This window comes from Muntiacus reevesi, chromosome 4 (assembly GCF_963930625.1).
Source record: "Muntiacus reevesi chromosome 4, mMunRee1.1, whole genome shotgun sequence".
In the NCBI taxonomy this organism is placed as follows: domain Eukaryota; kingdom Metazoa; phylum Chordata; class Mammalia; order Artiodactyla; family Cervidae; genus Muntiacus; species Muntiacus reevesi.
The window spans coordinates 20,052,255-20,078,495 of record NC_089252.1 but is presented as its reverse complement, the minus strand read 5'-3'; the positions used below and the strand labels follow the sequence as shown (position 1 = coordinate 20,078,495).

Genomic DNA, 26,241 nt, shown 5'->3' with positions numbered 1-26,241 from the left:
GGTGGGCTACAGTCCATTGGGTCTTGAGTCGGATATGACAGAGTGACTAATGCTTTCACTTCCACTTCACTTTCACCCTGAAATGGCTGTATATCTCTCCATGGAAGATTTCCTATAGTAAATTTCCAAAATATTCACCCAAAATTCATTACTCTGATTGAAAATGTGCTTTGATGAGTATTTAAATCTGCACAAGAACTGGCAAGAGGGTGCAGAGTGTGCTCACCCCATGGGCCTCCAGCACGGCCATTGCCCACAGTGCCCAATTGGGTAGAGCACCATCCTCAGACTATCACCTTCCCACCTTTCCTGAGCATGCACTTCCAGAGGGCTAACAGCTTGAGTCCAGTTTGGATGTGTGTAGCTTAAGTGTTTGACACATCCCTTCATGGCTTACTTGTTTGCAGTGCAGAAGGAAATGCACTCTGATCAGAACTGTGCATATCATGATTTCTGAACACAACTGTACCCACTGACTGCTTTACTGTGTTCACTAAAAGCCATTGGCATTTTAAAAGCCTTCTACTAGTATATGAATCACTAGTGAACTGTGAAGTTAATAATTTTTGTGTTTGGGCCTTTAATTGGTTGGGGTGTTAGATGGGCTAGGAACCATAAGATCAGGACCCAGAATCAGAACATTTGTATTCCACATGTTTTCTGGTTGAGATTAGATTTAGGTAAAAGGAGAGGTAGAAAGAGAAATGTCTAAAGCTTTTAATTTGATCTGAAAACTTTGTAAAAGGCACAAATCTCAGGCCTTCCCATGCCTTGGAAATTTCTCTGCAGCTTCCTAAGCACATCTATCACTTTGGGTGTCTATATTGCTGGGGACTTCATTATATTCTATTATATTCTGTTATATTATACTATATAACATTTTGCTATTTCAATTACTTAAAGGAATACTAGGTAACGTTCACCATCCTTCCTTTTTCTTTTTTGCCAGGGTAAACACATATGATTGTGGAGAAAAAATTTCCAACTGGCTGTCAAAGTTTTTTGGCCGTCCCTATCATTTGATCAAACAAAGTTCAGACTTTCAAAGAAATGCAAAGAAGAAACACGGCAAAGGTATTACACTTTGGATTGCCTCTTAGGGGACAGGAACTTGAACTCACACTTGCAGGCATGAACATCAGCCCACAAAATGGGTTGACAGGGTAATCTGCTCATGAAGTGGGGGTGGTAGGCCTTTGGCAGGCAGGTGCCGAGGTGACCCCGCAGGTCAGCAGGACCCATGTGTGGTCTTCAGACTGACCCTGAGGAAACTGAGGTGGGCTTGCAGGCTCCGCTCAAGCTCTCTGCCTAAGTCCTGCATGTTTAGAAACATGGATTAGTTTTTTTTTTTTTTAATAAAAACATTGGTAGCTTGCTAGATCCTAAGAAAATCTGGATTTCTAGTCTTGGCCCTGACACTGAGTGATTGTGAGACCTTGGCAAATCCTTGAACTTCATAGTGTTGAAATTCTGCAGACCTCAATTACTCAGATTTAAGGGTTTTGACAATTTTTCCTGCCGTAAGCTGTTGTGAGCATAAAATGAGACTTTAGAGAAGAAAGTACTTTGAGGTCACAGTACCATATGCGAAGAGTGAGCTTTCAAGGTGTCTGTTCCAATGTCGCCTTCTCAGGGGACCCTTGCCTGACTGCCCTCCTGTGAACTAGAGCCCGCTCTTGAACCTCTCAGCTCATTCCCTGTTTTATTTTTCTCTGTGGCTCTTTTTTTCTTTTTTTTTTTTTTAAATCTTTTGGTCATGCCACAGACCACGTGGGATCTTAGTTCCCTGACCAGAGATTGAGGCTTTACCCCTTGGACTGGCAGCGTGAAGTCTTAATTACTGGATCACCAGGGAGGTCCCTCTGTGGCACGTTTCACATCCTGTAAGGCAAACATTTTACTTGGTTTTCCTATTTATGTTCTGCCTTCCCTCTGCTAGATCATAAACTCTGTGAGGGAAGGGTTTTTCTCTGCTTTGTTCAGTGCTTTGTCCTCAGTGTTTAGAGCAGACTAGTAGTTGCTCATGGTAGTTGCTCAGTAAATACTAGATGACTAAATCAACAGACTGGATAGTTGCTACATTCCTGATTTGTGCAGGAATGACCTGCCTTAGTCACTAGCTCTCAGGGAGACTGGCTTGTAAGTCTACACCTGGAATGAGTCTTGGAGGGCTTCAGGGAAGAGGTGGGTTTGGAGCTACATTTTAACCGGAGAGTAGGAATATTCCAGGCAGAGAGAGGCAAGAAGACTGCTGAAGACTACTGGCAGGGCTTGGCATTTCATGGGCTCAGGGAAGGGTTTAGCAGGGTGGGATGTGGGTAGGGGGGTGATGGGGGTAGGGCTGGGGAGATGAGATGAACGTGTTGCTGAGTCAGAAGCACTGTCTTGTGGGTGGGAGACTCACTGAAGAATTCCATGCTGGGGAGTTTCATGATGCTGCTTGTATCAGAGAGACAGCCCTGGTGAGGTGTGGAGGCTGCAATGGAGAGAGAGAAGAAGGAAGCAAAGAGGTCAGGCAGGCTCTGACTGTCCTGATGGGAGATGGGACCTGGGCAGGTGAAGGGGGCAGCAGAGTGAATCTGTTGCCTGCTCGATACAAGATCAGGGAGTGTCAGCTTGTGAACATTATATTTCAAGGATGCCATTTATGGTGGTGTGGTCTCTGATGGTCTGGGTCTAGGTCTTTGAACACTTAACATTTTTAAACTACACTACCTCTTTACATTGTCAGCTAAATTTTTTAAAAGTAGTTTAAGCAGTTGCAAAGGATGTGATTTCCAGCATATTGCATATATACAGGCTTACCTTGGAAATATTGTGGGTTCAGTTTCAGACCACCACAAAAGCAAGTCACACATTTTTTTGGTTTTCCAGGGCATATAAAAGTTATGTTTATATTCTAGCATAATCTATTCAGTATTAATAGCATGAAGTCTAAAAATCAGTGTACATAATATTAATTAATAATTATTATTAAATAATAATTATTAATGTACATAATACATAATATTAATTAATAGCATTAAGTCTAAAAATCAGTGTACATACCTTAATTAAAAATACTTTAGCCTTCAGCAAGCCATAGTAACATCAAAGATCACATAACCTAGGAACATAGATCATATAACACTAACATCACAGATTGCCATAACTAATATAATAATAAGAAAGATTGAAACATTGCGAGAACTACCAAAATGCAACACAGAGACAGGAAGTGAGCAAAAGCTGTTGGTGCTGTTGGGAAAACGGTGCAATAAACTTGCTCGATGCAGGGTGGCCACAGACCTGCAATTTATAAAAAGTATAATACCTGCGAGGTACCTGTGAGGTTCGATTATGGTGGAATTCAATAAAATGAAGTTTGTGCATGCTGTGAGCTAAGTTGCTTCAGTTGTGTCCGACTCTTCGCAACCCCATGGGCTGTAGGCCGCCAGGCTCCTCTGTCCGTGGGATCCTCCAGGCGAGAATATTGGAGTGGGTTGCCATGTCCTCCTCCAGGGGATCTTCCAGATCCAAGAATCGAACCTGTGTCCCTTTATGTCTGCTGCATTGGCAGATGGGTTCTTTACCACTAGTGCCGTCTGGGAAACACAAAACAAAGTACACTTGTAGTCATTAAAATGAAAATGCATATTTTGCCCTTTTAAATATAAGCCAGTGGGATCTCATTATCATAATAATTTGATTCTTATGAGTATTCATTAAAAAATATGTATATGGACAAACTATTTTTTTTTGTTTTTTTTTTCTTTTGGCGCCACCTTGAGGCATGCAGGATCTTAGTTCCACAACTAGGGATCTAATCCATAGCCCCAGCAGTGGAAGTGTGGATTCTTAGCCAGTGGATCATCAGGGAAATCCTGAAAAACTATTTTTAATGTACAGAAATTATCTTTCTTTCCTTTTCCTTCTTCAACTTGGATTGTCATTCCACTTCCTTGATGGAATTTTATCTTAGTGTTATATATTTTAGGTTTGAAAAATCTTTCCTTGATCACCCTACCATATTTACCTGAAACTAAAATTATATATGAATTGAAAGGCATAAAATTTTTTAAAGTTTACTGTGATTGTAGAGTCTCAGTGTTAGGACATTTTTTCCAGATTGAGTTCTTATCATGATTTTTAGTAATTAAAAAAAAATCAACACAGTTGATCAAAGCAATAAAAAGTATATTATAAAATTTGAAAAATAGCTATTAAACGTAAAGAGAAAAAAATAGTGGAAAATAAATCTCTTAATGAGATTGCTGACTGCCCATGATTAATTCCCGTGTCCATGAACAGCTATCATCTATGATCGGAATACCTGGTGCCAGACGTTGGTTCTCTTCTGAAGAATCTTATTTAAGTCAATAAAGAGTTGGGGATGGGGAGGTGGGAGGGGGGTTCAGGATGGGGAACACATGTAAATCCATGGCTGATTCATGTCAATGTATGGCAAAAAACACTACAATATTGTAAAGTAATTAGCCTCCAACTAATAAAAATAAATGGGAAAAAAAAAAGTTGGGGATGATGGAATTTGGTTAGCGCGCTGTCACTCAAACCTTTCTTCTGAGGCACAGGGATCTAACATCAGATGATCTGATGTTAATGATCTGATCATCATTAAGATCAGATGATCTTAATCATCTGTCACTTGACAGCTTAATTAGTTCCTGCAGTTTTGTGGTTAGCAAAGAATTGGAAGTCATCTGACCTACAGGAGAATCATTCACCCACACTTGAGAGACTTTTATTTTCTCAGCCATGGGGCTTTTGTTTTCCACCCAGGAGATTTTTAGCACCAGGGCCAATATGCCACACGAAAGGTGCAGTCTTTCCTAGTGAAGGGTGAGAAGGGCCTTTGTGGACACCTCGAGGCTCTGATGAGCTGTTCTAGCAAATAAGCCTTGGAGGTAAAGAACCTGTAAGCGATTCTCTTGGCACTATCCATTCTTTGGTAATCTGGCATCCATAGGCCTGAATCTGAAACAGCTCCCTAGGTTTTGGTCCAGGCAACACTTTCATATCAACATCTTGTATAATGACAGCTATGGTGCACCCAACAAGCGGCTGATCAAAGCTGGGTGACAGGTTGAGGCAGTTCTGCATGGCTTTGATATTTTCTTCCACTCCTTAAAAAAAAAAATTATGTAGTTTTAAAACTTGTCTTATTTATATATATCTAAGGTCAATATTGGGCTTCCCTAGTGCCTCAGTGGTAAAAAATCCACCTGCCAATGCAGTGGACGCAGGTTTGATCCCTGGTCCAGGAAGGTCCCCTGAAGAATGAGATGGCAACCCACTCCAGTATTCTTTCCTGGAAAATCCCAGGGACAGAGGAGCCTGGCAGGCTATAGTCCTTGGGGTCACAAAGAATTGGATGCAACTTAGTGACTGAATAACAGCAAAGTCAATATTACAAACTTTGCCAAGGGCAAAACCCAGCTTTTCCTTAACTAGATTCCCTGACTAGATACAGATCGTCCTGGACCCAGGACCCTCATCAAGGTCCTTCTTCTTTCTTGGGGAAGAGCCCCACTACTTCCCCACAGCTCCTTCTCTTCTTGAAATGTTGCCTCCAAGTCTCCTTTGCTGGAACAATTTAACAGCATTTTATTATTTTTTTCTAGATTAGTAACAGAATCTTCTAGGAGCTAATTTTCTTTCTGTTTGAATTATGTTTAGAACATTTTTATTATTCCCACGGGCACCAATTTTTCCCTTGTAGAAATAATCTGTATTATTTAAAAATGCAAGTCAGTAGAACCACAATTCATTTGCATTCCAAGAAGGCAACTCTTCTTTTAAAATTTATTTAATTAAAATTGTTGAATTTATTATTGACATACAACATTATATTAGTTGCAGGTGTATGCCATAATTTGATATTTGTATGTATTGCAAAGTGATCATCACAAGTCTAGGTAACATCAGTCACCATACATAGCTACATTTTTTTTTCTTTTGATGACAACTTTTAAGATTTACTCTCCTAGCAGCTTTCAAATAGGCAATACAGTTTTATTAACTATAGTTGCCACAGTATACATTACCCTCCCCAAGACTTATATATTTTGTGCTTGGATGTTTGTACCGTTTGATCCCCTTCACCCATATCGCCCATCCCACCCCGTGCCTTTGGGAACCACAAATCTGCTCTATGAGCTTGTTTTGTTGTGTTTTGTTTGTTTGTTTTTTGGTGGGTTTTTTTTGTTGTTGTTGTTTGTTTTTTTTAGATTCCGCCTATAAGTGGGATCATACAGAACTTACCTTTCTCTGACTTATTTCATTTAGCATAATGCCCTTAAGGTCTTTCCATGTTATTGCAAATGGCAAGCTTTCATTTTTAATGGCTGAATAATATTCCATTGTGCATGTATACCACATTTTCCTCATCTGTTTACCCATCAGTGGATACAAGTTGTTTCCCTGTCCAGCAACCCTTCTTTTAAATACTCCATCCTTTTTAGATCAGTCTGCTCATACAACAGCCACCCTTTCTCTGGTGAATGAGGCACAATATCTGCTGATAAACAGATCCAGTATTTTGGAACTTCAGCATCAGTTAAGCACAAGGTAAGATTCCTTTACTATTTGCTATTTGCCTTGGGAAAGAATCTACCTGCAGTGCAGGAGACCCAGATTCGATCTCTGGGTTGGGAAGATCCCCTGGAGAAGGGGATGGTTACCCTCTCCAGTATTCTTGCCTGGAGAATTCCGTGTACAGAGAAGCCTGGTACGCTACAGTCCGTAAGTTCACAAAGATTGGACGTGACTGAGTGACTAACACTTTGGGAATAGCAGACAGGTGTAACCACTTGCCCCTGGGAGTGAACCAGTCACCTGCCTGGAGAGAAAAATTCTGAGAATCTTGAGTCCAGACCCATCATTGAGAAACCAAGGTCCATAGAAGTTACAAAACTTTTTAGGCCAGTTTACCTTAATCTTTTAGAGGGTTCTCTTTTATCTTCCAGTATCCTTCTTGATGCCTTCAAGATGCTTAGTGGAGAATCCCAACTCTTATTGTCTAATCATTTCAGTTCTTAACATTTGCTTTAATGAATGGAATTGTCAGCAATTTGACATAGCTGTTTTGCCCACCCTCCCACTGTTCCCTGGCCCCAGGAGCCTTGTCCTACTTCCACAGTTATTTTGAGTGAAAATAGCAGTTATGCTTTTCAAGTTATAACTGTAGATATCATTTGTATCATCATACAGAACTAGCGCCCTTGCCTGCTCACTCCCACCCAGAGATCTCCCAAAGACTCTGGAAAAGTCTGCTCCAGAAAGGGTCTTGGGTGGTTCAAGCCCCCTCACTGTTCCAAAGAGGAAATTGAAATCCCAAGCTAATCAGACCGCTGGGACAAAAAAAGCTATTGTGTAAGCTATTATGTAAGAGACAGGCGGCTCATTCGTCTACACCCGTCTGTGCCCTGAGCCAGGCTCCTGTGACTCTCATGTGCCGTGTGGTCCTCGGCACCTGTGCGCACACACACAAACATGTACAAATGTAGCTTAATAAGAACAACAAAGATGGACTTTTGTAGTAGTTCCTGTTTATGTGTGTGCTCAGTCGCTCAGTTGTGTCTGACTCTTTGTGACTCCTATGGACTGTAGCCCACCAGGTTCCTATGTTTGTGGAATTTTTCAGGCAAGAATACTGGAGTGGGTTGCTATTTCCTACTCCAGGGGATCTTCCTGACCCAGGGATCAAACCTGCGTCTCTTGTGTCTCCTGCACTGGCAGGCGGATTCTTTACCACTGCGTCACATGGGCTTCCCAATTCCTGTTTATCGTCATCTGCAAAAACAGACAATGGTGTTTCCTTGCTGAGGTCCAGCCTGCCCTGTTTTGGGGGCAGAAACGTGATGTGTGGTCCCTGGGTTTTCACTGAGTTTTCCCAGCACTGAGTGACCTTCTTTCTTAGGTGCTCAGAGCCCTGGAGGGATCAAGTTTGTGGTTTTTTGGAATTCTTGATGTGGAAGAAGACGTGGCTTGATGCAGCTCTGGTTCCTATCAGCTGGTTTAGTGAAAAGCTGACAAGTGGTGGAGGGTAGGAAGGACAGGTGATCAAAGATAAGAGAAACAGCCTGTGGTTAGTACATGGTGAGCGTCCGTGGTTCTGTTTTCGAATTTGATGGATGCTCTTGTACACATACTGATGCTGATAGCTTTTAGACATAAAAATTTCCCTTTTATAAAGCACAAGGGAGGGTTTATCACCTGGAGGATAAATCCAGAATCAAAGGATATTAGCACTGGGACTTGCTAACCCTCTCCTTTCCCACAGGGACCCTGTGGTTGTCACTCATCCTGGGAATTACACATAGTGCAAAGCTGGACTTGGTTATTCTGGTCCCTGGCTTCTTCTGGCTGTCCATTGTTTGGAGGGGATTGGGATACAGACACGGATCCGTTTCTCTCCCCCAGTGTCTTTCAGTTCTATCTCCAGGCAGACTCCAGTATGCTCAAGGATTTCCCCCGAAGCTTAAAAGTTTTATTAATGTGCAATGAAGTGCAAAAATCATAAGTACATAGTTCAGTGAATGTTTACAGATGTCTATATAACCATGGAGCCACCGCCCAGATCAAGCAGTGAACATTTCTAGTGCACCAGACCCCTTCCTCATGGCCCTCTCGGTCAGCCCCATGGAACATCACCAGTATGACTTCTTTCACTCTAGAACATGGGTCCCCAACCTCCGGGTTCTAATGCCTGATGATCTGAGGTGGAGCTGATGTAATAATAATAAAGTGCACGATAAATGTGATGCATTTGAATCACCCTGAAACCATCTCCCCACCGACCCTCATCCAGGAAAAATTGTCTTCCATGCAACCTGTCCCTGGTGCCAAAAAGGTTGAACTCAACTTAATGGGCTTATATTGTGTGCTTGTCTGCTGAAGTTTTCAGATGCTTTTTCAGTACCTTTTTACCTTAGGGATGGGATGCATGGAGGTACAGGGAGCGTTTTCATGGTACCTGTGGAGAAGGGAAAGGCTACCCACTCCAGTATTCTGGCCTGGAGAATTCCATGGACTGTATAGTCCATAGGGTCGCAAAGAGTCAGGCATGACTGAGCGACCTTCATTCATTCATTCATGGTAGTAAACAAAAATTTTAAACAAGAAAATTACATAAATAACATACACCTAGTTAAAACTGCTGGAGAAGGCAATGGTACCCCACTCCAGTACTCTTGCCTGGAAAATCCCATGGATGGAGGAGCCTTACCAGGCTGTGGTCCGTGGGGTCGCTAAGAGTTGGACACGACTGAGCAACTTCACTTTCACTTTTCACTTCAGGCATTGGAGAAGGAAATGGCAACCCACTCCAGTGTCCTTGCCTGGAGAATCCCAGGGACGGGGGAGCCTGGTGGGCCGCCGTCTATGGGGCTGCACAGAGTCGGACACGACTGAAGCGACTTAGCAACAGCAGCAGCAGTTAAAACTGCAAACAGGATGGAAGTTAGGAAATAAAGTTTTTAAATTGAGGTGCAGTTGACAGGCAACATTATATTAGTTTTAGGTGTACCACACGATCCCACATTTGTATATACTGAGAAATGGTCACAATAATTCTAGTTAACATCTGTCACCACACATAGCTGCAAAATTTTTTTCTTGTGATGAGTACTTTTAAGTTTTATTCTCTTAGCACCTTTTAAATATGCAATAAGTGTTTTTTTAGACAATGCAGTTATTATTAACTATAGTTGCCGTACTGTACATTACACCCCCATGACTTGCTTATAACTGGAAGTTTGTACCTTTTGATCCCCTTCACCCATTCTGCCCACCCCTCACCTCTGGTAACCACCAATCTGTTCTCCATAGAAAATACATATTAAAACCTCTTATGTATATACTCTATATAGCTTTATGATGGCCTAATATCCAAAAATATCCAAAAAGAGTGTGAGCTCTTGGTACTTTTTAGGTCCTTGGTAGTTAAGCCTGTTGACATTCTTTAAATGCCTTGTCCTGACTCACCTTGTAGTATTGGTATTTTCTCACAAGTTTATCCACTTGACCCCTGTTCACTGGGTTACCAAAGCTCTTCATCTTGTCAGCAAGGATTGACTCACCCATCACGCTGCCTCTTGTAAGCATCTTCATTGGAGGTGGGACCACATTCCAGGGGAGATCCTGGAGGTCTGACAACACAGGTGTGTCTTTTAGCCTTGCACTCATGATAAAAGCTTGTTCTGATCATCTAAGCCTCAGGCCACAGTACCGTTGATGAACTCAGGCATCGAAATGGCAGAAATGTTGACTTACTACAATAGTGCAAATATCCATGCCTCCCCACCTTTTCTCTTTCTGGTGTGTCTTAAATAGCTGTGAGAATGGCAAAGAAGAATTATTCCCAATGAACAATCTCATCTCACGATTCCGTGCCAATATTATTACCAATGGAAAAAGGGCTTTTGAAGAAGAGAAATGGGACGAAATTTCAGTTGGTTCCTTGCGTTTCCAGGTAAATTCTGAGAAGTCCTGTTATCTTTCCTTAAGGGTTGTCAGTGGGTATTGACCTCAACCGTTGGCTGGGATAGTAGCTGGTAGAAGGGAATCCCACCCTTGGGGTTGACTCTTCCCTACAAAATCTCAGTGGGAGGGTATGTGACATCTGCATCCTGGGTCACCCCTTGGAATGATCCATCCATCCTTCCTTCAAGGGGGTGGGTGGCAGTTTCACATGAAGAAGAGAGAATGTACAGGTGATGGACCTGTATCTAGACTAGCTAGACCTCATCGCTGTATCTAGACTAGCTGTTTCTTGGAATGCTTGTGTCTGTGAGAACTTCCTCCTCTTGAAACTTGCTGTCTGGAGCTCCTGGAGGATATCCCAGATACGTCATGGTCCTTCAGTGCCCGGGGCGGCTGTACTTCTCACGATCTTGCTTCTGGTCTCACTGGAAGCCAGAGAGGAGCTTGCAGTCAAAGGATGAGGCACCAAGTTGCCCTACCTCCCCAGGCTTTGGGGTCCCCAAACCCGAAGTCTTCAGCTGACATCTACATTCCTCACGAGAGTGGATAAGGCCCGCGAGACCTGAGCCCTGTGGCCTCTCCCATCTCCCCAAGGTCAGCACCCCTCCTCCTCTGCCTGTTGTGCGGACCTTCTCTCTATCCCCTCAACAAGCCAAGATTCCTGCCTCAGGACCTTTGCCCTTGCTGCCCCCTCTGCCTGGCACACTTCTCCTGCAGCTCCTTCAGGTCTAGCTGAGATGTTAGCTCCTTGGGAAGACTGTTCCTGACCCACCATGGGGTCACGCTCCACACAGTGTATGCTTATTTTCTCAGAGTGTAGGAGAGTGGGACCAAGTCTGTTTATTCCCCACTGTCCGTCTAGGGTCTGGAACAGTCCTGACCAGAGTCAGTGCGCCATGGTTGCTGACAAAATGAATGGCCCAGACAGCTGAGGAAGAGCTGGGGACAGAAGGACGGGTCCCCTGCACAGAACATCACTCTAACTTCCAGGAAGGCAGTGCACAGTGACTTAACCTCTAAGGGAAGATTTCAGAGTTCTGCAGGTGCTGGGTGTGCTGTGCATGCTCAGTCGTTCAGTCGTGTCTGACTCTTTGCAACCCCATCGACTGTAGCCTGCCAGGGTCCTCTGTCCATGGGGTTCTCCAGGCAAGAATACTGGAGTGGGTTACCTTGCCCTCCTCCAAGGGATCTTCCCCAGCCAGGGATGGAACCCACGTCTCTTATGTCTCCTGCATTGGCAGGTGGGTGCTTTACCACTGGTGCCATCTGGGAAGCCCTGCAGGTGGGGGTAGCGATGAACTGCAGGGCACACATGCATAGACACGCACACGAATGCCCCAAAGAGCTTTTCTATCCACTTGCCTCTCCAAACCTCCTCTTATGCTGGAAGCTGCTCCCCCTTGAAAAAGCGATCTCTTTTCTCTCCCGCAGACCTCTCTCTGCGCCAGCCTTCCTGCCCTTCCCCTCATCTGTCCATCCTGACTTCCTCTTCTTCATTTTCTATTGCTGTGTCCTGCATCTGCTCCGACTTATCCTGCCTGGTCCAGAGTAAACACTAAATGTATGGTAGATGGAGAGAGAGGGGGAGAAAGAAAGGAAGAAGAGAAGGAAAAGGAAAGAGAAAGAACTACAACTAGACTAGGGTCACTCTCAGAAACTTACTTTGTAACACGTAAGTTGTAAGATACAGGGACATGAGTACAAGAAAGACTTTAAGAAACCTCTCTCAGATGCTTTGCTTTCTTTAGCTCATGATACTTAATAAACATTAATTAATGAAAGTCAAAATATACATGCCCTTTGACCCAATAAAGTTACTTGTAGAAGTATATCCCGGAAAAAGTACTCTTACAAATAGGTGAAGATATATTAAAAATTACTTATTGCAATACTTTATAAATATAAAAATTGGAGAATACCCTAAATATCCATAAGAGGGAGGTTGATTAAATAAATTAGGCTATATTCATACAATGTTGTCCTATGCAGGCGTTAAAAATTATAAGCTATAGTTAATGCTGTGTCTTTCAAAAAGTAAGTGCTAAATGAGGAACCTGGGATTAATGGATACACGATGACATATATAAAATAGATAAACAACCAGGACCTACTGGATAGCACAGGGAACTATACTCAGAATCTTATAAACTGCAATGGATTATTTTTTTTCAGATGACTTTGCTGTATACCCGAAACATCATAAATCAACTATACTTCAGTGATAACAAAATTTTTAAGTAAATGCTTAAGAGATGTTTATTGGTGGTAATACTCAGTGCTGAAGCAGTTACAATGCGAAAAAATCCAGCACATCTCTTTTGGAAAGCAGTTTCTCACTGGGTATTATCAAGTCATAAGAGCTTTATACGTATTGACTTTATAGCCTCATTTTGAGAGATTTAGCCTAAAAGATTCAAACATGAGAGAGTTATGTGAATTAAGACCTTTATGGCAAGATTATTGATCAAGCAAAGCATGAGAAGCCATGCACTTGGCTTCAAAGGAGAAGAGCTGAATGCATCCACGCACAGGCATGCCAGGCCTTGGTGCTAACTGCAGTGTGTTTCATAGGGGTACCTGTGGTTGCCTGAGCTATTTGCCCAAGTCTCAAGTGATCTGTGGCCATCACAGCAGCACAGGGAGTGTGGCTGAACATCTCCTTCCAGAAAGTCCTGCAGTCAGTGCTCGTCTTCCCTGGAGAAAGCCCCACATCCTCTGATAACCACCTGCGAGCCACGACCACCCTTTTCTTTTTCTACAAAACCCTGCTGCAGTGGTCTGTCAGCTGGCAAACACATGTAGTTGATTCCCTAGCGGGCATTGGGAAGAGGTGGCACTCTTGGCTCCTTGCAGTTGGAGCGTTTCTCTGTGAGTCTGAAATTGGCTGTTTACAAGCATTCCTCTTGGACCCAGTTTCCTCCCTGCAGAGTGGGACAGTCAGGTCAGTTTCATGACAGTGCTGTCTTTTCCCTTCTCACCGCCCAGGTTTTGGGACCTTGTAACAGATGTCAGATGATTTGCATCGATCAGCAAACTGGACAACGAAACCAAGATGTTTTCCAAAAGCTTTCTGAGAGGCGAGAGAGAAAGGTAAGCATGATTGCTAAATATGACACCCCATCTCAAGATCCTGATGCATTGTCTACACTGGAACTAATCCTTAATAATGCTGAGTGATTTTTAGAAGTGGGAGAACATTCTAAAGCTGATGGGCTATCATCAAGGTTCAGACTTTGTGATACTATCTTATTTTTCCTTTCCATTCATTTCCTCACTTTAAAAAAAATTGTTTATTTTTAATTGGAGGACAATTGCTTTATAACATTGTGTTGGTCTTTGCCATCCAACAGCATGAATCAGCCTGTAAATAGACATATGTTCCCTCTCTCTCGAATCTCCCTTCTACTTCCTACCCCACCCCACCCATCTAGGTCTCATTTTTTTTTTTTATTACATATATTTTTGATGCTTTCAAATCTTTTTGACAAGATAAGGAGTATAGGTAAGAAATAGTTACAAAAAAGAAGAGGAAAAAAAGGGACTTCCCTGGTGGTCCTGGTTAAGACTCTGAACTTCCACTGCAGAGGGCATCGGTTAGATTCCTGGTCAGGGTACTAAGATCTGCATGCCATGTGGTGTGGCCAAGAGCGGGGAAGAAATAGTAAAGTAATTCTGTCATCTTGTTTTCTTTGCCACAGAAATCTCACGAAGAAAAAAAAAAAATGCCTTAGAGTGAACAGGATAGCTGCCCAGAAAGATTCAATAAATTTCACTGTAATAAGTTTGTAAGTCATATTATTGAGGCTAAAATGACTGTTATAAGGAGTTTAGATGATAAAAGCTGACTTTCTAACAGATGATTCATTAGGAAGACTCATTTATTTCCAGGCTTGCACTTTCTGTCAGGACTTTCTGTTTGCAGAGTATTCCAGAAAGCCAAGTAAGCAGTCAGGCTGCATGGAACAGTTCTTGAAAATTAACAGAAATAAGGCAAGCGTTTCATCTCTTTCCAGTAACAGCCTGGCAAGTTAACTGATGGTAAAATGTCTGCATTGTTTCTTGTGTTTCTCCAAAGCCAGAGTTTTTGTTTCACAGCCACTGATCGACAAAACTTTCCTTGCAGGTGTGCACAGGTGTGGTCTGCAGAGCGGTTGCACTTGAGTGTTACACTAGTGTCTCTCTCTGCACAGGTGCAGCCAGCCTTGTCAACTGGGGGCATGGGGACCTTGAGTCTGCCCCACCCAGGTTGCCAGGAGAGGGGACGGGTGGGCATGAATGCTGCTAGACATGGAAGTGGTATTTCTCAGCGTCACTAGAAGTCTTGTGTGCAAGTGTTTTATTTTCTCAAATTTTGGAATAAATTTAGATTTATAGAAAAACTGCAAAGAAAGTACAGAGAACTCCTATGTATTCCTCACCTACATGTACACAAATACTAAGGAATTGATTTGGTTCCAGTCCCTAGCCTGGGGCCTGGACCATGGTGGTGGCCAACTGCTATAATCCCAGGAATGAAGAGACCTGGGAGCACGCCTCATATTCCAAAGGGTTGCTCCTGGCTCACTCGCACTGATGAAAACTTGGAGTAAACTCACACGACTCTTCATTTTGGACCTTCCATCTTCTTTATTCCGGATAATTTGGAGAACTCAGTGCATATCACATGTTCTTAGAGAAAATGCAGAGTTTTGCCCATATTTTCACAAAATGGCTTTTGCATCAGGGAACAGAGCAGAAATCAGCCTGACGGTGGGTCAGAAGCCCAGAGCAGGACAAAGTCCTCCTGTGGGAAACTCAGGGGATACAGGCAGGAAGAAAGAATAGAAGGTTCAGCAATAAAAGGGTGTGGAAGACTATTAGGAAAAAACTCCTCGGAATGAGAATCTGTGGTGTCATGTTTTTTTTTTTTTTTTTAATTTTTAATTTATTTTTATTTTTGGCTAGGCTGGGTCTTTATTGCTGCACGTGGGGGCTACTCTGTCGTGCGGCACACAGGCTTTTCCTTGCAGCGCCTTCCCTTGTTGCAGAATACCAGCTCAGTAGTTGTGGCATGTGGGCTTAGTTGCCCAGCAGTACGTGGAAGCCTCCTGGACCGGGGATGGAACCCGTGTCCCCTGCGTTGGCAGGTGGATGCTTTACCCCTGGACCACCAGGGAAGACCAGGGTTCTCCCTGTTTCTCACTGCTTCTGCTACATGACGGACAGGACATACCAAGTCTCAGGATCTGTCTTTAAAGACCCGACTTAATTTTAGTGGAACATTATTATTTACAAAATTATTTTAACTGCTAAAATAACCTGTCTTCCTGTTGTTGCTGTTTTGTTCACAGGTGAAATTTGGAGTGTACCTGATGCATACGTCTTTGGATTTATCTTCTCCATGTTACCTCTCCGTAGGATCTCAGGTGCTCCCTCTGCTGAAAGAAAACATAGAACACCATGATATACCTGCTACTGAGAAATTTCAGGATGCTATCTCCTAAATTTTTTTCAGTATATTAAAATTTCTCTTTTACCCTCTTCATTCTTTTTTCTTCCAGTTTTATGGAGATATAATTGACATACAGCACTATGTAAGTTTAAGATGTATAGCACAATGATTTGAATTACATATATCATGAAATGATTACCACGTAAGTTCAGTGCGCGTGTGTTTAGTCACATCCGATTCTTTGCGACCCCATGAACCATAGCCTGCCAGGCTCCTCTGTCCATGGATTCTCGAGGCAAGAATACTGGAGTGGGTTGCCATTTCCTTCTCCAGGGGATCTTCCCAACCTAGAGATTCGAACCTGGGTCTGTTGCGCATTGGCAGGCCGATTCTTTACCACTGCGCCACCTAGGAAGCCCCAAGTTCGGTGAACCATCTTATATAGATATATTGGGCTGGCCAAAAGTTTTGTTCATTTTTTCCACAAGATGGCGCTAGTAGAGCTTAGTTGTTTAGCTTCTTTTGAAACAATTTTATTAGATTAAAATATTGTGACTGCTGTCATATCAGCATGCATTTAAAAAAACATCAAAATTAGTGAATTTTTGTATTGCTATTTTAATATTGAAGATGAAGAAAAGCAACATTCTTGGCATAATATGCTTTATTATTTCAAGAAAGGTAAAAACACAACTGAAATACAGAAAAAGATGTGTGCAGTGTGTGGGGAAGGTGCTGTGACTGACGAATGTGTGAAAAGCGGTTTGCAAAGTTTCGAGCTGGAGATTTCTCACTGGACAATACGCCACAGTCGGGTAGACCAGTTGACGTTGATGGTGATCAAATTGAGAAATTAATTGAGAACAAGCACTGTTACACCACATGGTAGATAGCTGACATACTCAAAATACCCAAACCAAGTGTTGAAAATCATTTGCACCACTCGTTATGTTAATTGCTTTGATGTTTCAATTCCACATAAGTTAGGTGAAACAAACCTTCTTGACGGTATTTCCACATGCAATTCTCTACTGAAATGTAAAGAAAAATGTTCTGTTTTGAAAACAAATTGTGACAGGCCATGAAAAGTAGATACTATACAATAATGTGGAACAGAAGAGATCATGGGACAAGTGAAATGAACCACCACCAACCACACCGAAGTCCGGTCTTCTTCCAAAGAAGGTGATGTTGTGTATATGGTGGGGTTGGGAGTTTTCTGTCATGAGCTCCTTCTGGAAAACCAAACAATTGATTCCAACAAGGACTGCTCCTAATTAGACCAACTGAAAGCAGAACTCAACGAATAGCATCTGGAATTAGTCAACAGAAAATGCATAATCTTCCATCAGGATAATGCAAGACCTCATGCTTCTTTGATGACCAGGCAAAAGCTGTTACAGCTAGGCTGGGAAGTTCTGATTCATGTGCTGTGTTCACCAGACATTGCCCCTTCGGATTTCCATTTATTCTCTTAATGGAAAAAATTTCCATTCCCTGGAAGACTGTAAAAGGCACCTGGAACAGTTCTTTGCTCAATAAGATAGAAAGTTTTGGGAAGATGGAATTATTAAGTTGCCTGAAAAATGGCCTAGGGTAGTGGAACAAAACGGTGAATGAGTTGTTCAATAAAGTTAGTGGTAAAAATGAAAAATGTGTATTTTATTTTTACTTAAAAAACTGAAGGAACTTTTTCAGCTAACCCAATAAAATTAAAGAAATGGAAACCAATACAATTTTTCCTTGTGATGAGCACTTTTAGGATTTGCTCTTTTAACAACTTTCCTATATAATATAAAACAGTGTTAATTATATTAATCAAGTTGTACCTTACATCTCTGGGACTTACTTATAAGTGGAAATTTGTATCTTTTGACTGCTTTTATCCAATTTTCCCACCCACGTCCCACCTCTGGTAATCACAAATTTGATCTCTTTTTCTATGAGTTTATTTTGAAGTATAATTGACCTGCAACATTATGCTAGTCCCTGGTACACAGCATAGTGATTCAATATTTCTATTCTTTTCAAAATGATCATCAGGATAAGTCTAGTTACAATATGTCACCATAGAAAGATATTACATAATTGGCTATATTTCCCACACTGTTTCATACCCCTGACATTTATTTTGCAACTAAAAATTTGTGCTTTTTAATTTACTTCACCAGTTTTCTTTCTCTTGCTCCCCTCCCTTCTGGCAACTACCTGTTCTTTTCTTTGTATCCATGACTTTGTTTAATTATGTGTACTTATTTGTTTTGTTTATAAGATTCCACATATAAGTGAATTCATACAGTATTTGTTTATCTCTGTCCAATTTACTTCACAATTAGCATAATATCCTAGGTGCATCCATGTTGTCACAAATGGCAAGATTTCATTCTTTTTTTAAAAAAAATTTTATTGGAGTACAGTTGAATTACCATGTGGTGTTAGTTTCAGGGGTATTGCAAAGTGAGTCAGTTATACATATATGTACGTCCACTTTTAAGATTCTTTTCCCGTGCAGGCCTTTACAGAGCATTGAGCAGAGTTGCCTGTGCTTTATACAATGGGCTCCTATCAGTCATCTGCTTTACGTATAGTAGTCTGTATGTGTCCGTCCCCTTTCCCAGTTTGTCCTCCCCGCCTTATCCCCTGGAAACCATGAGTTTGTTTTCTACGTTCATGACTCTCCTTATGTTTTGTAAATAACTTTATTTGTATGCATTTTTTAGATTTCATATGTCAGCGATATTATATGATACTCGTCTGTGTCTGACTGACTTCACTCAGTGTGACCATCTCCAGGTCCATCCATGTTGCTGCAAATGGCATTATTTTGTTCTTTTTTACGTCTGAGTAATATTCTAATGCATATATGCGCCTCTTTTTCTGTTTATCTACTGATGGGCGCTTAGGTTACTTCCATATCTTGGCTGTTGTAAATAATGCTACAATGAACACAGAGATGCATATATCTTTTTGAATTAGTGATTTAATTTTCTGTGGATATAAACTCAAGATTAGAATTGCTGGATCATCTATTTTTAATTTTTTGAGGAACGTCTATATTGTTTTCCATAGTGGTTGCACCAGTTGACCTTCCCACTGTTACATGAACTGAAAGTTGCTCAGTTGTGTCTGACTCTTTGTGACCCCATGGACTGTATAGTCCATGGAGTTCTCCAGGCCAGAATACTGGAGTGGGTAGATGTTCCCTTCTCCAGGGGATCTTCCCAACCCAGGTCTCCCGTATTGCAGGTGGCTTCTTTACCAGCTGAGCCACAATACCTTCCCACTAATAGTACTCAAATGTTGCCTTTTCTCTGTACGCCCACCAGCACTTGTAATTTGTCGCCTTTTTGATAATAGTTATTCTGACAGATGATTCTGACATCTCATTGCAGTTTTGATTTTCATCTCCCTGATGATTAATGATGTTGAACTTCTTTTCTTTCTATTTTTTGAGGGGGGACAATCATTTATTTCTCAGTTCTGGAAGTTGGGAGTCCAAGGTCAAGGTGTCGGCAGATTCAGTGTCTGGTCAGGCCCGTCGTTCTTGTTCCCGTGACCTCACTTAGTAGAAGGGGTGAGGGAGCGCGCTGAGATCTCCTTTGTAAGGGCACTAATCCCACTGAGGGGGACTGAGCATCTTTTCATGTGCCTATTGGCCATCTATGTCTTCTTTGGAAAAATGTCTATTCGGATCTTCTGCCCATTTTTATTTTTCTGCCCATTTTTAAATCAAGATTTCTTGTTTGTTTGTTATTTATATTGAGTTGTATGATTCTTTGCATACTTTGGGTAGTAACCCCTTATTGGATATACCATTTGCAAATATCTCCTACCACTCAGTAGAGGGCTTTTTGTCTGTTGATGGTTTCCTTCACTGTGCGAAAGGTTTTCAGTTTGACATAGTCCCATTATTTCTCTTTGCTTGTGCTTCCCTTGCCCTGAGGAGACATATCCAAAAATATTGCTAAGAGTGATATCCAACTGAGTGCCACCTAGTTTTTCTTCTAGAAGTTTCATGGTTTCCATCTTACATTTAAGTCTTTCATCCATTTTGAGTCTGTCTTTGTGCATGGTGTTAAAGAATAACCTATTTTGATTCTTTTGCATGTAACTGTCCAGTTTTTTCCAATATTGCTTATTGAAGAGGTTGTCTTCTCCACACTGTATATATATATCTTGCCACCTCTGTCACAGATTGAAAGTGTGCACAAGTCATGTCCAACTCTTTGCGACCCCATGGACTGTAGCCTGCCAGGCTCCTCTGTCCATGGGATTTCCCAGGCAAGAATACTGGTATGGGTGGCCATGCCCTCCTCCAGGGCATCTTCTCGACCCAGGGATCGAACCCAGGTCTTTTAAGTCTCCTGCATTGGCAGCCAGGTTCTTTACCATTAGCGCCACCTGGGAAGCCTGTGTTAGACATATAATCATTCTTAATTAGTTGACATTTTTAGTGAATCTCACTGGGAATATTTAATCCCCTGCAGTTGGAGGAGGTTGGAGAAGACAATGGCACCCCACTCCAGTACTCTTGCCTGGGAAATCCCATGGACGGAGGAGCCTGGTAGGCTACAGTCCATGGGATCGCGAAGAGTCAGACACAACTGAGCGACTTCACTTTCACTTTTCACTTTCATGCGCTGGGAAGGGAAATGGCAACCCACTCCAGTGTTCTTGCCTGGATAATCCCAGGGACAGAGGAGCCTGGTGGGCTGCCGTCTATGGGGTCACACAGAGTCGGACACGACTGACCTGACTTAGGAGCAGCAGCAGCAGCAGCAGTTGGAGGAGGTTACCTTACTCTTCCTTGGCCTTTAGAAAGACAGTTTAGGCTCTCTTCTTGTACTGGGGAAGGTAGTCTGTGCCCAGTGATCTTGAGGAAATGAGAAATGGCCTCCCTCCACTGCATGTACAGAGGAGGCAGGTTTCTCCTCAAGCCTGAGTGTGACTTTTGCCCACCTTTCTTAGGAGAGGTTTGAGCAGGATGCGTTGCTCAAAGTCACAGGCCAGCAACCTCTTCCTCCTGCTTCCTACCCCTGCCCACCATTCCTCTCCCCCTTTGATTTGCTGCATTGAGCATTGCTCGCGTGCCTGAAGACATACTCAGTGACTCAATTGTGTTATGTGAATGCCTGTGCTCCTGTCCACAAACCCATCAGACAGGGTTGGTTTATCTACCCAGAGCCTCCAAATGCTAGTGAAACGAGGAACTTTGGAGGTTGAAGGATCCCATCTATGCCACCTCTAATAAGCACTCCTGCTGCCTCCAGTTGAATACGTCCAGTGATGGGAAGCTCACTCCCTAAAAAAGTTACCCAAAACACTGAGTTGCTCAACAGTTCTTTGCCATGTTGAGCTTGTTTCTGCCTCCTGTGATTTCCAGCCATGGGTCTTGCCCTGTCATCAGGAGCTACCCAGGGTGAGTATGTACCCTCCCTCCCCATCCTGCCAAGTCCTTCTGAAGCATGGAGTCCATGTGTGAATCCCAGGTTGCTGGCCAGACCTTTAGTACCTTCCACCTATGTTGTTCATTTGTCCCATCACTTCTTTTCCTTAAACCCCTGCCCAGCCCTGCTTACAGCATGCTCCTAAAGCTGGTCTTACCTACTGCTCAATTATTTCACATGTCAGTCTCAGGCTTCCCTGCCTAATCTATTCAGAGCTCTTGAGAATAGGAGTCAATTTGTTTCCTTACCTGATTTGTGGGGTTTTGTGTTGCTCCCAGTGTAACGTGGGCTTTGAAAGATGAGGAGCACCTCTGGCAAGGCTGTTGAGATGTAGCCTTGTGTGCACCCTCTCATTTGGTTGCAGGATTAATGTTAAGAAGTGGCCCCTGACTCGATAGTTTCTGAAGCTAGTGAACGAAGAGGCAAATGAGGTTAGAAGGTTTTATTATTTCAAAGAATCTGAAAAATTCAGCCTCTTTGGAGACCCAGTGATGCCGCACCATGTATCTGGCCCCGTGCTCATCCCCTAACCCACAGGAGAGTCATGATCTGACGTGATGGCCTCAACCAGCCCAGTTTCATACGTGAGGAGACTTCCAGACAGCATGCCAGCCAAGCTTGCATACCATCACATATGAGTGGAGCCCAATAAGAAAGCACGTTTTACAAGAATTTGGTCACGTGTCATCAACATCTTCTCAGGACCAAAGGACAGTTTATTTTGTTCTTGTCTACACCCATGTCACTTTTTGCAGTCAATAATTTTGGGAATGATTTCAGATGTTTTAATACACGATTGTTTTAAAATTACTTATATTACTGACTGCACATCTATCTGTCTCCACCAGACTGTGAGCTCCACAAGGATAGGGCCTGTGTCTATCTGGCTCACCAGTGCATTTCCAGGGTTGGCAGATAAGGGATGCTCAACAGAATTTGTTAACTGGTTGGATTTATTAAAACTGGTCCTGTTTTTATAATAAATCTGTTGACTTTAAGTGTACATTGTCTTTTGGTTCTAATTTAAATATTTCTCATATGTGGTTTTAGCTGGAAGTGTATTTTGTAGCTTCTGTAGCAATGGCTTCCTATTCAGATTTCTTGGGTATTTATGACTCTGAGTCCTTTCTTTAATTCCCACCTCCTGAACTTCGGCCCTATGTGCTTCTAAAAGAATGTGAAAGTCAAGGGCAATGGCACATCTCTTGAATTTAATTCTAACACCATATCTTAGAAAGTCAATTTGTGTTTTTCATTTGTCCTCAGTATAGGCAACATCGGTGTCTTTCTGGGTGTTCCCTTCATGGTTCTTACAGCTGGGAGAGAGGTTCTCTTCTACATGCTTTAGATTGATTCCTTTGAAGGGGGGTGGTGGTTTAGTCACTGAGTCATGTCCGACTCTTTGAGACCCCATGGACTGTAGCCTGTAAGGCTCCTCTGTCCATGGGATTCTCCAGGCAAGAATGCTGGAGTGGGTTGCCATTTCCTTCTTTATTCTCTTCTTCTCTTCATTCAAAATGTGCTGAACAGGTTCCATGGCTACAGAAATGAAAGAAACAAAATGTACATTCAGAGTTCTCACCATAGAGACAACCCCAAGAAGGAAAAGACAGACCAATACATCATCCAGTGTGATATGGAATGTTTCAAAAATATGCCATACTCCAAAGCATGCGTTTGTTGTTTGGCATTTACTTAAAAGTGTCCAGGAGATGTTCTTCAGTGAGAAAATTCCAGAGGGGTAAAGTACAGTTGAATATTGCCGAATATTCATCTCTGATATTATAGGTTGACTTTTAGGCCAAGATGGTCGAGTCTGTATTCCAGGACACAAGGCAAAGAACTCATTTAGAACTTGGCCTTCCATACACATTCCATAGACTTATCTATGTGAAAACAGAATAGAACTTTGATAACAGTATTTGAACTTTGATAACAGGCTATTACTAATAGCCAAAATTGGAAAGGGCCTAAGTGTCCATTAACAGGAGAATGGGAAAAAGGTGATCGTGAAAATGAAGGGATCAGAACACAATGTGGAGAGAGAAAGAAGCACATTTCAGAACATGTGCAGTAAGACTGCCAAAAAAATCAAGCAAAACACTACCATGCATTGCTTTAGGGGACACGCATGTGTGCTAAGTCACTTCCAGTTGTGTCTGACTCTCTGAGACCCCATGGACTGTAGCCTGCCAGGCTCCTCTGTCCATGGGATTCTCCAGGCAGGAATACTGGAGTGGGTTGCCATACCCTTCTTCAGGGGAGCTTCCCAATCCAGGGATTGAATCCAGGTCTCCTCCGACTCCTGCATTGCAGGCAGATTCTTTACCACTGAGCCACCTGGGAAGCCCTTTAGGGTACATACATCCATAGAATAAGAATAAAGAAATGGATAGGATGATAAGTTACACATTTTAGGGGTGGAGAACTAGAAACAGGGAGGGCACATGGGGCTTTGGCTCTACTGGGAATGTTTTATTCCTTTTAAGTTCTCTTTCTCTTGCTCAAAGAGCACGACATTGATCAAGAGAAGGTTCCCTGCTTGCTGAGGTACCCTATGTGTCCCTGAAACTAAGCCAAAAGCAGGCTCATGAAAGCAGGGACTTGCATGTAGGCTAGTAGATTTGCTATGTTGGTAGCAGGTGGTATTATCTGAAACTTATGAATGGAATTTTTAAGAAAGATTTTATGTAATTGTGGTAGGAATGCTTGACGTGGGATCTACCCTCTCAAAGCTCTAAGCGCACATACATCATTGACTGTAGGTGCAATGCTGTACAGAGGGTTTCTATTCTTCTTGTTTAACTGGAACTTTATGCCCTCTAATTAGTAACTCCCATTTCCTCCTCCTCCAGCCCCCGGCAATCACCATTCTATTCTTCGATTCTTTGAATTTGACTATTTTAGATATCTCGTATTGTTGTTGTTGTTCAGTTGCTAAGTCCTGTCCAACTCTTTGTGACCCCATGGTAGCACGCCAGGCTTCCCTGTCCTTCACCACCTCCCAGAGTTTGCTCAGACCCATGTCCATTGAGTACATGATGCTATTTAACTATCTTGTCCTCTGTCACCCCCTTCTCCTTTTGCCTTCAATCTTTCCCAACATCAGGGTCTTTTCCAATGAGTCAGACATCTCATATAAGTACAATCATACCTGTGACTGGCATATATTTCATTTAGCATAAATGTCCTCATCCATGTTGTCACTTGTTGCTGAAGTTCCTTCTTTTTTAAGATTAGGGATGAATAGTATTCCATTGCATGTATGTATCACATTTTCTTCATTCATTCCTCTGTCTGTGGACATGCAGGTTGTTTCTGCATTTTGACAACTGTGCATGGTGCCGCGATCATGGGAATGCTACTATCTCTTTGAGGTACTGATTTCAGTTCTTTTGGGTAAATATCTAGAAGTAGGATTGCTGGATCATATGGTTGTTCTATTCTTATGTTTTTGAGGAATCTCCATGCTGTTTTCCAGGGCAGCTACACCATTTTGCATTCCTACCAGCAAGTGTGCAAGGGCTCAGGGGACTTCCCTGGTGGCCCAATGGCTGAAACTCCCAATGCAAGGGCCCCAGGTTTGAGTCCCTGGTTAGGGAACTAGATCCCACATGCTGCAACTAAGAGCTCCCGTGCCACAACTAAAGATCCACATGTCACAAGGAAGACGGAAGATCCTGCATGCCTCAACTAAGACCTGGTGCAGCCAAATAAATAAATAATATGTTTTTATAAAGTGTACAAGGTTTCAAGTTTTTTCAAAAAGTTTTTCTGACAAGTTTTCACCAACACTTGTCATCTTTTGTCTTTTTTCATGATAGTGGGTATGAGATATCTCATAGTGATTTTGATTCACACTTTCCTGATGTTAGAGACACTGACCATTTCTTCATACACTCACTGGTCATTTGCATGTCTTCTTCAGAGAAATATCTATTCAATCATTAAGTCAATTTTTAAAAAATGGATTATTAGTTTGTGTGTATGTGTACAGCTATTAAGTTGTAGGAGGTTTTTATGTATTTGGAGATTAATCCACTATCAAATATATGGTTTGCAAATATTTTCTCCTATTCGGTAGATTGCCTTTCACCCTGTTGATTGCTTCCTTTGCTGTTTAGAAGTTTTTTAGTTTAATATAGTTCCACTCATTTACTTCTTTGTTGTTTTTGCTTGTGGCTTTGATTTCATAACCACAAAGTCATTGCTGAGACCAATGTCATGAGGCTTTTCACCTATGCTTTCTTCTAGGAGTTTTATAGTTTCAGGTCTTATGTTTAAGTCCTTAATCCATTTTCAGTTGACTTTTGTGCATGGTGTAAAATCAGGGTCCAGTTTTATTCTTTTGCCTGGGATATCCAATTTTCCCAGCATCATTTGTTGAAGAGACTCTCTTTCCTCATTGTGAGTTACTGGCACTCTTTCCAAATATCAGTTGAGCATATGCATGGGTTTATTTCTGTGGTTTCTATTCCATTCCATCCGCCCATACATCTGTCTTTATGCTAATACCATATTATTTTGATTACTGTAGCTTTATAATATATTTTGAAACAGAAAGTGTGATGCCTCTAGATTTGTTCTACTTTCTCAGGATTGATTTGACTCTTTGTAGTCTTTCATGATTCCATATGAACCATACAATTGTGTTTTTTTTATTTTTATAAAAAACGTCATTGAAATTTGATGGGGTTTGCATTGACTCTATAGATTGCTTTGGGTAGCTGGACATCTTAACAGTATTAAATCTTCCAATCCTTAAACATGGGATGTTTTTCTATTTTTTGATGTTTTCTTTAATTTCTTTCATCACATTGTACTTTCAGTACTATCTTGAATAGAAGTGGCAAAAATAGGCATCTTTGCCTTATTCGTCAA

General features: G+C 42.0%; 1 protein-coding gene across 1 annotated transcript in view; it reads left to right on the top strand.

Annotated features, from left to right (window-relative positions):
• MOCOS (molybdenum cofactor sulfurase) overlaps positions 1–16,006 on the top strand; it is a 54,780-nt gene extending 38,774 nt beyond the window's left edge. The window contains exons 11-15 of the mRNA XM_065935123.1: positions 950–1,074; positions 6,462–6,567; positions 10,333–10,471; positions 13,468–13,572; positions 15,813–16,006. Of these exons, the coding sequence (XP_065791195.1) occupies positions 950–1,074; positions 6,462–6,567; positions 10,333–10,471; positions 13,468–13,572; positions 15,813–15,965 (628 nt within the window). The 3' untranslated portion in view covers positions 15,966–16,006. The remainder of the gene's footprint in view (positions 1–949; positions 1,075–6,461; positions 6,568–10,332; positions 10,472–13,467; positions 13,573–15,812) is intronic.
• Positions 16,007–26,241: the final 10,235 nt, after the last annotated feature.